The sequence below is a fragment of the Barbatula barbatula genome, assembly GCF_947034865.1.
Source record: "Barbatula barbatula genome assembly, chromosome: 9".
NCBI lineage: Eukaryota > Metazoa > Chordata > Actinopteri > Cypriniformes > Nemacheilidae > Barbatula > Barbatula barbatula.
This window is the reverse complement of record NC_136772.1, coordinates 6,951,230-6,964,371: the sequence shown is the minus strand read 5'-3', so window position 1 is coordinate 6,964,371 and position 13,142 is coordinate 6,951,230. Positions and strand designations below refer to the sequence as shown.

At 36.6% G+C, this 13,142-nt stretch overlaps 1 protein-coding gene across 1 annotated transcript; it reads left to right on the top strand.

Annotated features, from left to right (window-relative positions):
• The first annotated feature begins 3,636 nt into the window (after window positions 1-3,636).
• On the top strand, window positions 3,637-11,949 carry shox (shox homeobox). The gene is made up of 6 exons (XM_079464836.1): window positions 3,637-4,089; window positions 5,392-5,600; window positions 7,795-7,852; window positions 8,046-8,134; window positions 9,612-9,827; window positions 10,107-11,949. The coding sequence occupies exons 1-6, from the start codon at window positions 3,843-3,845 to the stop codon at window positions 10,194-10,196; spliced, it is 909 nt and encodes a 302-aa protein (XP_079320962.1). The 5' UTR covers window positions 3,637-3,842; the 3' UTR covers window positions 10,197-11,949.
• The last annotated feature ends 1,193 nt before the right edge of the window (window positions 11,950-13,142 follow it).

Sequence of the window (13,142 nt, the reverse complement as noted above, 5' to 3'; positions counted from 1 at the left end):
TCCGGGTTCTAACACTCAGGACTTTTGGCTCTTAGCCATAATTTTTGTTGATAATCAATATTCTTTTAGAGGTCTTAAACACAGAAACTGCAGCAGACTGAAATAACAAATAAGACATTATACCAATAGAACGGAGCTACAATAGATCAGATCTATCATAATATATAATGCATAATCCTCTCTAATGTATACAAAAGAACAAAAAGTTGATTAGATGCAGGATAATGTGTTGACACACGTCCACATTTGCACTCAATTTACATTTAAGTATATCTGTTCTTCTGAGGTTAAATGTAAAATACAAAAAGTGTAACAAGAGACAGGAGGAAGCCTGTTAGGGTTAACTACACCTCATTATCTTTCCTACACGCATGCCTGTGCATAACATTCAAAATCGTCTGCCACTGGGGGCACGCTGTTGCACTTAATTGGGGGTCTAAACCCTGAGGTAATCACTATGGCTCAAGACAACAGCAAATAGCCACCATTTTAAATATGAATTTAGAACGCATTGGTCTCGCGAACATACGGGATTAATCTAAGTGAATGAACAAGTTCAAACGCTGTTATGGCATTTGTCAGACTTGGCCTTGAATTCTCGCAAAAAGGTCTTGGGTCTCTTTTCCCCTTTATTAACAAGCTGCCTAACCCTAAAAATGAGTGCTGCTTGAAGTTTCACGACACATATATGCAAGGCCTGGAACGCTGGTTAAATGGCTTCCTGCCAAAATAGACACAAATTCGACATTAGACATTAGTGCGCTGTACTGTTAAAAGGCCACATGGTCCGGGCCCCTCGCAAATGACATCAAACTTAATAAAGCTGTTCATTTGCTTATAATGTGCCAAAAGCTAATCAAAGGTAGGAAAGGAGGATGAACTTTAGCATCACACAATTATGAGCAGTAAGGCATAATTACATTTACATTTTGCATAACTTGAACAAGGACCCGTCCTGCTGTCTCTACCGAGTGATTAAGGGGATGCAAATAATCCGGAGCAATTATTTCTTAAAGCGGCAGTATGCAGCCACCTGCCTGTTTTATACAAGCTCCGAGTGAGAAATTAATTCGATTCGACCAAATAATAAATATAGGTGTAATTGTATGGTACAACACCAGACAAAACGTAATTTAAACTGACAATTATAGATTTATTTTTAAGCGCGTGCTTGTGTTGATCCATATGTTTAAATTTAGATTTAAGCTATTTGTGTTGTTGTCTGACTGCACTGAAGACAACGATGTCATAAATTTTCATGCACCATTGCCCGTGGCTTTAGATGTAAAATTGTTATCGACATTTCACTTGACGATTTATTTATTTCTTTACAGCCCAGATATAGACTGTAATCCATCAACCTGTCCGATCTTAATTCGGTCACTTCCAGTGAAACCCTTTAGAGTTTAATTGTGATTTGATTGTGTCTGCTTACCCCTTAAAGCCAAAACAGAAAATATGTGGACAAGAGAGCTCATAAGAAATTTGCTGCATATTAGGCCTATGTGATATGATCGTGTGAAAAAATACGTTGCACTATTTAATACAATTAAATCGATCACTACACCGAAAATGTCTGACTGAAATAATTATATATAACACATTTTTGTCAACACTATTCTGCTATTCTATTCTATATTATTGTGTAGGGTATATATGGGGTATTTTATAATGCATTGTATTTTAAATTGTAATAATGCTGGAAGTAAAACAAATAGCGCATAATACTTGTAGAAAGGAGAGAGAGAAAAGTAGACAGCGAAATAGAGAGGGAGGGAGAGAATTGGAAATATAATTAATGTGTCTTTAAGAATTGTTCTTAAACCATTAAACTCCGGCGACACCAGTGAGGCAGAGTACAAGAACATTCAGACGTGCCGATTTAACCACGTGTATATTTCCATTCCTTTGAGACTATTGTTGATTGAGCACCACATGTGGATCATCTGCCGCATTTATAATTCGCTATCTGCGCACTTTGTAAACATCTGCAACGGCCCCTGTGAAGTCCCTGTAAGCTACAATTTAAAAACATTGCAAAAACAGAAACGGGGAAAAATGAAGGCCTGCACACCTGCCCTAAGATGTAATGAAAATAACTGAGAAGCAAGTAATCCAACTTCATAACCAGAGGTTTTTCTGAGACCTACGAAATCTCCTGGAATCAAAGGTGCACCTGTCCTGACACACTGTATCCTTCCCTTACGCGGTGACCCTATAAATGTCACAGCTTCCATCCAGCATCAGCGCTTAAATAGCCTATAGCTAACACCAGCGTGACCGTGTTGAATTCTATTTTTGTCAGAAGTAAAAAAAACGCTACACTAAAAAACAATACAAGTAAAAATATGTATTTCTTTTGAAGGGGCGTAAAACAGACAATAAACATTTGACAGCATAAAACACATGGTCATATGTAAGAAATTCAAATACGATTCTGCAGTTTTAAATTATGAATTTAATAAATAAAGCGCCCATCAAACACGTCATCTGTGAGGTTTACATGAGCGATTTTACACCACGGAGCTCAATATACACAGGGGATCATAACAGCCTTTTGATTCTGCCCTTTTTATGCTCGCCCTGCACTGATCCGTGCACGCAATAATATCATAGAGCCATATCCGAGCTTTTATGCATTTTTAAAATAACCATACTATGAAACAGAAATAAACGTTTTTGGTTATGTCACCATTTATCGAGTCCCTCTCCCATTTTTTGGATATCAATATATTTCCTATTAAAATACCTCCTCTCTTTTATTTAAATAGGTACTCATAAAATAACTCCTCTAAGTTGTTTCGATAAATCCCCCGCTTTCACAACCACACAATATGGGCTATTGTCATGCAGCATGTTACCGTACATTTCTTTTTTCCTGACACATTTTAATCATAACTCATCATCTACTAAACACTATCAACCACACTTAACTTGACATAAGAAAGGAGCGCAAATGCGTTTGGTCACACGATATGTCATGCTGAACCATGTTTTGGAAGTCTTTTTGTCAATAAACTAAAATCAAATGAATTTTATGGAATTACGCACATAAGTAAAACTTCACTTTCTTTCAAATAAGATAACAGCTCAGCAATAGCACACAGGTTTATCCAACTGCAAAATCAACAGTTTAAAAGCGGCCACTTTACTAAACAATGTAAGCTCATAATCAAATGAATCATCCTAAAATATTATGAATATTATACATAATGTATAAAATTACTTCGTATTTATTTTGGTATCTAAATATGTTTTTAATTTAAATTATTTCAAAATGTACATTTATGTCATTGAGATACATCAAGCTCAAAACAATGAATGGCTGAACATCGAAAAAGTTTACAAAACAAATTAAACGATCATGTACTACCACCGTCGATTTTACGCCAATAACCGTGAACCATTTCCCACGTAAACGTCTACCAGAATGCGCCACAACCTATAATGGCATGCTTTAATATTCATTTCCTCTAATTTCGTCAATGGAATTATCACCGAATTAATTAAACAAGCTTCCCATTTCCAGTTGACCACACATCACCGTAGGAATCCTAATTAATTATAATGAAATTAACGGGACTTCATCCAGTATAGCAGCATTGATTTGAGGAAAAGCCGCTGAAAGTTGAATTCAGAACCGCCTGTAATGACTCCAGACATGATGGCGATGGGGGCCGGGCTGAGGTGGCCGTGTATAAATAGTGTGATCTGAAAAACACAGACATAACAGCAGGAGTGATCTAAACCTTCCACACGCCGACATATCGCCGAATCCAGTGTTGAGCAGACACACAGATTTCGCGTTAGGGTTATTTTAAAGTGGATTTCTGTAATCAGCCATGGAAGAACTCACGGCGTTCGTGTCGAAATCCTTCGATCAGAAAACCAAGGAAAGCAGCAAGGAGAGCATCACGTACAGGGAAGTTTTGGAGAGTGGTTTAGCCCGAGCCCGAGAGCTGGGAAACTCGGAGACCAACCTTCAGGAGATTACGGAAACCAACAATTGTCCGGTACATCTTTTCAAGGAGCACGTTGAGCTGGAAAAGGAGAAATTGAAGGAGTTTAACGTGACAAGGGCTACTGACGGTAAGTTGCAGTTACGCAAACTAATGTATCGGAGTGTTATTGTTCGCGCAAGAACTGTTATACGTTTAACGTTGTTAAAATACGAAACATTCTGAATAATTATATAGCCTGTACTGTAGTTATTTGCATTATCTTACGCATTGATTTCGATCGTCGTAGAATGCATGTGTGTGGAGAAATTCAGCTGTATTCAAGTAGTGCAATTGGCACTTGTTCGTTGTTTTCCGTGCCGTATACATAAAGCTTACTATTTCTTTTTTTAAATAATAGAAAAACGCGATGAGTAAAAATGATCGCAATTGGAATCGTGTAAATACTCTCATTGATGTTATTATAGTCAAAACAACGGTGCCCTTGTCCAGTCATGTTTGAAAAGACGCTCTAACATTTCTTTTCAATGTAGAAGAACACAAAGTGGCTAAAAACACATATTTTTTATTAACACAAAACTTTAAACTGACATTTAAACAGATTAATTGACCGTGTCGTTATGAAAGGGGGATTTAAGGTAAAATGAATTAAAGCCTAACAGTCTTTACTTTAAAAACTGCAAGAAACGCGTTTTTACGCTTGTCATTCCCAATGGTTTTAATCATAGCAGGCCCATGGCACTTTGTTTTACAGTACAGCACTTTGATAATAACAATAACAGCAACAAAAATATTATTTGTCCTACATTTAAATGCTGGTGATAATATAATAATAAAATATATAAAACAAACTACAAGGATCACTGGAAAATATCAAAATATTGCAGTTTGGCAAAGCTTTGAAAATTAAATTGGTTTCCAAAATTGCACAATACTGCCTGACATAAGGCCTAAACTCCTTGATTTTTTAACAAGTACAAAATTGTATTGACTTTGTAAATATATACATTATTACTATCTTTGAATGTAATGGTATGATTCCACATTGGTCTCGTTTCTTAATGCTTCGAATCTAAAAATTATATTTTATACAAAATGTGCAAGGCTTTGTTTTAATTTATTTATTTTATTCAAGTCAGTTTTATTTGAAATTTTTACAATATTATTTCAGAGCTGAATTTGTCACAGGCCTAACAGAGATAGTAAAAACCTACTGGTAACCTTTCAATTTTGTTTTTCAAATTCCTCAAAATTCTATCTTTCCAAGTCTGATTATCAAGCTTTACTAAGTGATTTGGATAAAGATACAATCTATCTATCTGTTTATCTATATGAAGCTTTGAAAAATGGAGGGATACATGCATTTAAATAGAAACGACGATTTGAACGAACGACTTGGTTAATGTTTTAATGTGGGTGTGTTTTCACAAAGGTATTTATGAATGCAAAGACAAGAAGGATGACGTGAAATCAGAGGACGAAGACGCACAGAGTAAACTGAAGCAAAGACGGAGCAGGACAAATTTTACCTTAGAGCAGCTGAATGAACTCGAGCGGCTATTTGATGAGACGCATTACCCAGACGCCTTCATGCGGGAGGAGTTGAGTCAGAGGCTGGGGCTATCCGAGGCCCGTGTGCAGGTAAACCTCACATCTAACATGCACCATATGTAGAAATTTGTCTTCCAATCAAATAAAGATTTAGGAGACATTTTAAAGATGTGTTAAAAATAAAATACACCGACAATTAAAAATATATTTAACAATACTGGCAGATTTAGATTAATTTATGAGTCCCTTTAATGCTTTTTTTGTCTATAGGGTAAAAAAGGATTGTGTGTGAAAATACAACAGAAACATAGTACCTAACAAGGTTATTTTTGTTTATTACTGTGACAATATTGCCATTAGCCATGTAAGAAATAGCAGGCCTGTTATAACCTCGGTTGTTTTGTTGTCTGGGTTAATGTTACGATTCTAATAACCTGATTTACATGTTAAACTATTTTTTGTTAGTAGATTATATATATATATATGATTAGAAATCCCTCATAGCAAGAAAACTGTTTATAAAAAAATAACTGGCAAGAGAAAAATAATAAATAATACAAAGTGTGACCAGTAGGCCTGCATTCCAGTTAGATTAAATTGGAAAATTACACCATAAGCGCTAAAGAGTTGTTATACATTTGGAGACGTTTGTTGGTCTATTCACGCATACACAAAGACTTTCTGTTATCTCCCCGTTTATGGGGGTTGAGTTACAGTAGTGGGTGTGCATGAAATACCCTTTTAGGTCCTGCAGCAGCTATATTCAAAGGCAAACTTGCTTATGTGCTGCAGAAAGATCTAACCACATCATTAAAATTAATGAAGAGATTGAATCGCTGCTGCAGGGGATACCTTCTTATGTCACTCACCTCATTTTCTCCAACCTTATCTTTGTAATATCTGCCATTGGCTTGATATACTGTTCCTATAAAAATGTATTAGGAATAATTCAATTCTGTCTTAACTCCTACAGTCACATACCCCCGCGTTACACAATTTAATGGGAAAATAAGTAACATTGTTTGCCAGTGTGACAGCTTGCAAGCACGACATTTTTAATGTTTTAGAGGCGGGGGCGAAATCCGATTAAAGAGCAGAACAAAGAATAGGCCGTTTTGCAAAAGCTGTGATTTGATGTAGCCAAAAACGCATACGGCGTAAAAACTGAAAGAGAACAGTGGATGCTTTATGACATTTTATCACCGTTATCACATTTTTATTGTGCATAAAAGTCAGATGTAAACGCTATGAGGTAGACACAGTAGATATTAACCTGTTACTATAGTGTTCTATAGAAACCCCACACCGACCAGCTGTCAAGAATCTAATTGAAAGTTATGAGACCTCAGTGAGGAGAAGGCAGTAATTCAATTACGACTAATATCTTTCGGTTTTTTGGTGCAGGGCTAAATTAAATGTCATTATTCACTGTCTCTAATAAAAATCAAAAGGAAATCAGATTAGGGTATTTGTGAACCGCATCATTGAGTGGTCCTTAATGAAGAAATAACTGTCGAAACCAGTGTAGCTCACTTTCCCCATAGCATCCAGCTGGATAATTACAATCGATCAGAGATCGGAAAATGATGCATTAATTTGGCAAACTACAAGTCATGTATTGAACAACAGCTAAGAATCATAACATTAATAACAATATGTTTTTTATATGTTGAAGAACAACGCGTCTTTCAAAGCACAAGCTGACACAAATGTTTTGCTTTTAAATTTTAATGAGCGAATCTCTTTTGTTATTCTTGAGGTTTAAAATAGCAACGCTGGCAGCCTGATCTAGCTTTTACTGACCAACGCGGTTTATAATGCGAAGCTTTTTGACACCTATAGTGAGCAAATTGACTAGGAGCACTGTTAAAGACATTTAAAACATTACAAAAGAATGTATTCATAAAAAGAACATTGTCAGATGCACATATTATTTAAAACACGATTGCGTTTAGAAAAAAATAAAACAATGTAGTCATTTTAACCCAGCCACAGAATAGATTTATAATAATCTATTCATAATTATTACAATGATTATTATTTTTACAAACACTGCTCTTTCGGCAATAAGATTATAGGAACAATGAATATCAGAAACTCGTTTTTCAAATTGAAGTGTCTCATAAAAAATATATTGTCATTAAGACAGATTCATTCAGATATTGAATACAATAATTTATAATACAATTATAATACATTTGTTTCTAATAAAATGAATATAAATAAAAAAGACATGAATGCCCCATAAGACTTATAAGTTACCGTGACTTATTTCTGTTTTTAGGTATGGTTTCAGAACAGAAGGGCGAAATGCCGAAAACAGGAAAATCAAATGCACAAAGGTAAGCCCCTTTTCACGACCTCTAATAATAACATTGGTATCAAACGTATTTTTGTGTAATATGAAATTGTCAATTATTAACTCATTTTAAAACGCAATACTATAAATACAATAGATGGCGAAATTAAGCATTTCCAGGAAATATACATTTGCAACGCTACTAATTTGCTGATTTATTATTCTGTTCTTTTCAGGCGTTATTTTGGGCACCGCGAGCCACCTGGACGCGTGCAGGGTCGCTCCTTACGTCAACATGGGCGCACTCAGAATGCCATTTCAACAGGTAGGACAGTAAACTATAAGCTTTAACTTATTTTTCTATTTGAGCTTGCGTTGTATAGTTTAATGCTTACTGATATGCAACGAAACAGTGGCTAAAATAAAGATATCTTCTCACAAAATCCTCGATCTAAAACGTTGTCCCCAGATTACCAAAAATGCCATGATCTGACGTGATGCATTGTGGGACGTGCGTAAACGAACTTTTCACCCCTGGGTCCCGATGAGAGACAAGCAAGATTAGAGAGACCGACGAGAGACATTTCATCTAGTGTCCGTTTCAGAAACGGCGGCGAAGAAGTGTCTGCATCGCCCAGGCGAGAGAGCAGCAATAATTAAGCTAATAGCACAGCAAGGGAAGGCAGATAAAAGAGATTATGAAAGAGAGAAATAACTCACTGATGGTTATTGGCAATGAGCGGCATTGGCAGTAAGGCGTGAGGACTGCATACTGAACACACAAATGTCCACCACCTGTTGTTCTGACTGCCCCCGTAGAAGCGGTGCACAGTCCAATTTTGACTGATCTGCGGGGACTTATGAGCAATAGGCTGCTTTAATTTTTATGAATATTTTCACACAGAGTTAATTAAAATGAGTTGAAGTGCTAAAGATAAAGAGTGAGGGCCTGTGGTTAGAAAGTGCAAGTACCAAAGCAACTCGGATGAGACAGGCTGTATTCATGCCTTATTATTTTCCAAAAATAACAGACTACCGAGTTTGACATTATTTATCCTCTTTTCAAAGTAATCTCCCTATGCTTCGCAAGCTAGTGGAAAGCAGAAAAAGAAACATTGGTAAAACATTCTTTCCCGTGTCAAAAAAAACTTCTTGCTGCTTGTCAGATGTTGTATTTTAGTTGGACTGCAAAATGCAAGGCTTTGAAATATTTATGATCTCTGTGCAGAGTAAGATACATGAGAAGAATACTAAAAAAGAAAATAAAAAATAAGTCACGTTTAAAGTCAGCAGATGTCTAATTTTCACCTCATCTTGCTGAAATAATTGCTAAGAATCTGCAACCTGATATTTTATGCTGCCTGCTTACATCTTTTTTCCCTTAGGAAAGATCTGAATAAATATTTATACATAGGAGAATGAATATTTTGGGTGCGAAATTGTTTATTTATGCCATTGAATATATAATTAAGATTACATGATGTTGCAGCTTAAAATGTTGGGTGGAAAGTTTCTATGTGGATCAAACTAATATGCCGAGATTTTCAACTGACGGAACTTCTTGGACTATTAAACCGTCTGTGCACTCTGCATAATTCAGCTGAAGACCAGATGAAAAGAATGCACCGAGGGAGCTCGCACTCAACTATTTTCATTGAAAAAATACAGTTAGCAAAACCCTTCGGTCGGTGGTTGGGGGGGTACCTAATAGTGTCAGAGCCCCGAAACCAGATCCCTGGCTCTCCTCGAGCTGACCCCATGGCCGGTGACTAACTCTGTGTTTGTTTTTGCTCGACTCACAGGTCCAAGCACAGTTACAGTTGGAGGGGGTTGGAACGCACTCTCATCCTCACCTGCACCCACACCTCGCCGCCCACGCTCCCTATCTGATGTTCCCGCCCCCGCCCTTTGGATTACCAATCGCGTCGCTGGCAGACTCGGCCTCCGCGGCCGCTGCCGTGGTTGCGGCTGCCAAGAGCAACAGCAAAAACTCCAGCATCGCTGACCTGCGACTCAAGGCAAGAAAACACGCCGAGGCGCTGGGACTCTGACCCCCATGGTCTTCTCTGCTGCTCTGAACTGATAATTGCTTCTAACACAAGACTAAAGCCTGTGAAAGGGCTGTGACACTCACAGTTAAAACAAAACAAAATAAAAACAAAAGAGAAAAAAGTGTACTGACGAGGGGTGTAAGGGGAGAGAGAAAAAAGTCACAAAAAACCAGCTGCCAAAACAAACCACTTGTAGAGAAAGGTAATTAAATACCAATGAATCACTTTTTACTTTTCGCCCAACAGGCAGGACTTCTTGGAGGCCACTGGCTCAGCCCTTTCCAGGCACAGATCACAGCCCCAGGACCATACAAAAATGTCTGGATGTCTGTCTGAAAACCAGCGTTTAGGAGAGAAGACTTTTTTTAAAAAGAAAAAGCAAAGGCAGACACAAAGTGAGGCTAGAGGTTGAACAAGTGTGTTTTATGGACAGACACTGACACTTTGGAATTTCAACCTCAAAGAAAAGAAAAAAGACGGCCATATTTGCCTCTGACCACTGTGCCACTGCCTAGTGCACATGTTCAGTTGAAGGATAGACCTATTGGGGCTGGCCTCCATTGTAACTGACATACATCTTTGTTGATCACTGCCATGATAAGCCACCACTACAAATCATATCTAAATCCGTTGTTTGCATTTTTCTTTTTTTTTCATTCTGCTGTGGACAAAGACTGGAAACAGCAATAACATCATTGGTACAATCGCCTGGTTTTTAGTGGAATTCTTATGATTATTTCGGTTTTGGGAGATGGGAAATGTTGTTTTCTCTGGGCATGTGTATGGATTTTAGCTTTCATTCCCATATATTTTGTGCTTTATGTGATGTGTCCTGGATTAGAAGTGAACCTAGCTTTTGCACTTCAGATCTTGTTTTAAGGCGTTTACAATCCTCAAAGCAAGATATACTACTTTTACGAAGGGGGGAAACTATTGAATTAATTTGGCTCTCGTTTCACTGAAACATGAGGAAATGACTTTCTTCTTTCGAAAGGATACAGTAACTGCAACGTTTTAAGAAACATCAGTTTAACTGAAATGCAATTATGTGCAGTTAAGTGCAATACTGTAAATATGGAAAACTTAATATAGCGGTTAATGTTTGCTCATTTTTAAAGTTGTCAGGTTATTTGGCACTGATATTGACGTGTTAAAACTCTACAAACGGATCTTTAAAAGCTGTGTAAAGGATAATTTGCTGATTCATTTGCAATGTGCCATAACTCCACGAGGTTCAATGGTATTCAAATATAGTTTTGTACGCGTGCATTTAAAGAGATATAAATTGATGTCACCCTAAGGCACACAAGGGAAATTCATTTGAAATCAAATGCTCTAGGTTCATGGGTCATGTCTGGTTTTCAGTATAAAACAATCCACAAGGACAACAATTTGGTAACATAATAGAGATGATTATTTACAATAATACATGCATTTCAAAAACTGAACCAACAGTATTTTTTTCTATATAAAGAGAAGCTAGTTATTATCTACAGTTTCTAGAAAATATTAAGTTTAATATAATACGCTCAAATTTGTTACCGAAACAGTATTATTTTGATGACCACAGTATAAAACATGTTGCCAGTTCAGACATCATTTGTCTTTGAATGAGCTGGTCAGGTACACCTCTAACAATAAATGCTACATTGTGAGCCATTTTGTTGTTCTCCATCATTACATTTTTTTAGAAATGTTTCCGTTCCGTTTCAAGTCATAGGTGCTTTTATTTATTCTGAAAGTTTATCAAATTTCAAGTGTACATATTTACATGGCTTTGCATTTATTTTTATATATTTTTTAAATGTTAACATTTGCGCTAGTTTTAAAAGAACGTGTGACTGCAGTACATTTGTTTGACTTATATGTAGCGTGTTTGAGTTTACAAACATTTCAGGGATGGTGGATGAAACCATAATACTTTGTGTTGACATTTTCTTGATGCTCAAAGGAATTTGTTGTATCCCATTATATTGCATATGCAAGCATGCCCAAACATGATTCGCCATTGAGTTTTCTTTCTGTTGTTTCACAAAAAAGAATGTACATCTTGTACAAGTAATCTATCAATAAAAGTTATAAATATTTGTAAGAGTTTGTAAAGCTTTGTGGCCCTCTGAAATTAAATGAATAAAGGTTGCTTTGTTCCGAGCAACAAGTTCCAGTGCAAAAATTGGTTATCATTTAAAATATGTATGTAACTTTTATGTAACAATTTCATGATTGAAAAAACATTATAGAGGTGCCACATTTGATAAATATAGTATGAAAACAATAGGTTAAATTCACATGAACCGAGAATAAAAAAACGAACACAAGTGGATATCTTCTAACATTATGTATCCTAACAATTCCAGTTTTTAATTCGCAAGTGCAATCAAACAAATCATGTTTATTTGTTGAACAAACAAGTGTATAAGGTGCAGCGTGCAGTTGTACCTTCCCTACATCTAAACTAACATCACGGTCACATCTGACTCACTGATATTACCGAGCCTTTTTTGGACGGCTTTTTGCATCTGGAAACCCAAACCCAGATGTGTGTACACAAAGTAATTACAGCAGGCAACATAGTGGCTTTTTGTCTAAATCGCATAGAGAAATTAGCCCAAATGGCATCCTGTTGAGCAAGTAGGCCTACCCCTAAAAGGTCAGAACATGTTTAATTTGTAGCTTAGCACTCATACATCAAGATGGAGTGATATAGGCCGAGGTTGATACCCCCATATTTAGGCACTGACCTCAATCTGGGGTCTGCTGAATAAAGCAGAACATAACAGCATCCCTTTACGTGCACTAATAATTGCCCAAATAGTTGCACCATCAATCAACCCACAAAAAGCCACGGCTTATTTTACAACATGTGCAAACACACAAAGGTATTTATATACCGCAAGTCACAAATAAAAACCAAAAGCAATCAAGGGGCTCATGAAAAAGGCTTAATTAAAGTAAACTAAACCTTTTTTATTTAATCAAATGTTATTGCTTGCATTAAAAGGGACTTGTTATTGCAATTATATGGTTGGGGCTACTTTCAATACCAGAGTAGACGTGCCTTTTCTTTTTGTAGAATTGAACTGTAATGGCATGGCATTCACTATTCAAAGACGAAGGCATCGTAGAACACTGTCAGGAAGTATTGACAGTCAGGAACATCTGAAATGAAACCATTGTACAGAAGTAATCCAAATGTATTAGAGCACTGGGCTGCTTTAGAAATGTTGAATTCAAGTCTAGAGACATAATCACGTCTATCACAGTGACTATTCACATAACAAA

Coding starts and splice junctions, on each gene's coding strand:
- shox (XM_079464836.1), top strand. CDS start 3,843: ATGGAAGAACTCACGGCGTTCGTGTCGAAATCCTTCGATCAGAAAACC. Junction 5,601..7,794: donor TATCCGAGGCCCGTGTGCAG/GTAAACCTCACA, acceptor TTCTGTTTTTAG/GTATGGTTTCAGAACAGAAG. Junction 7,853..8,045: donor GGAAAATCAAATGCACAAAG/GTAAGCCCCTTT, acceptor TGTTCTTTTCAG/GCGTTATTTTGGGCACCGCG.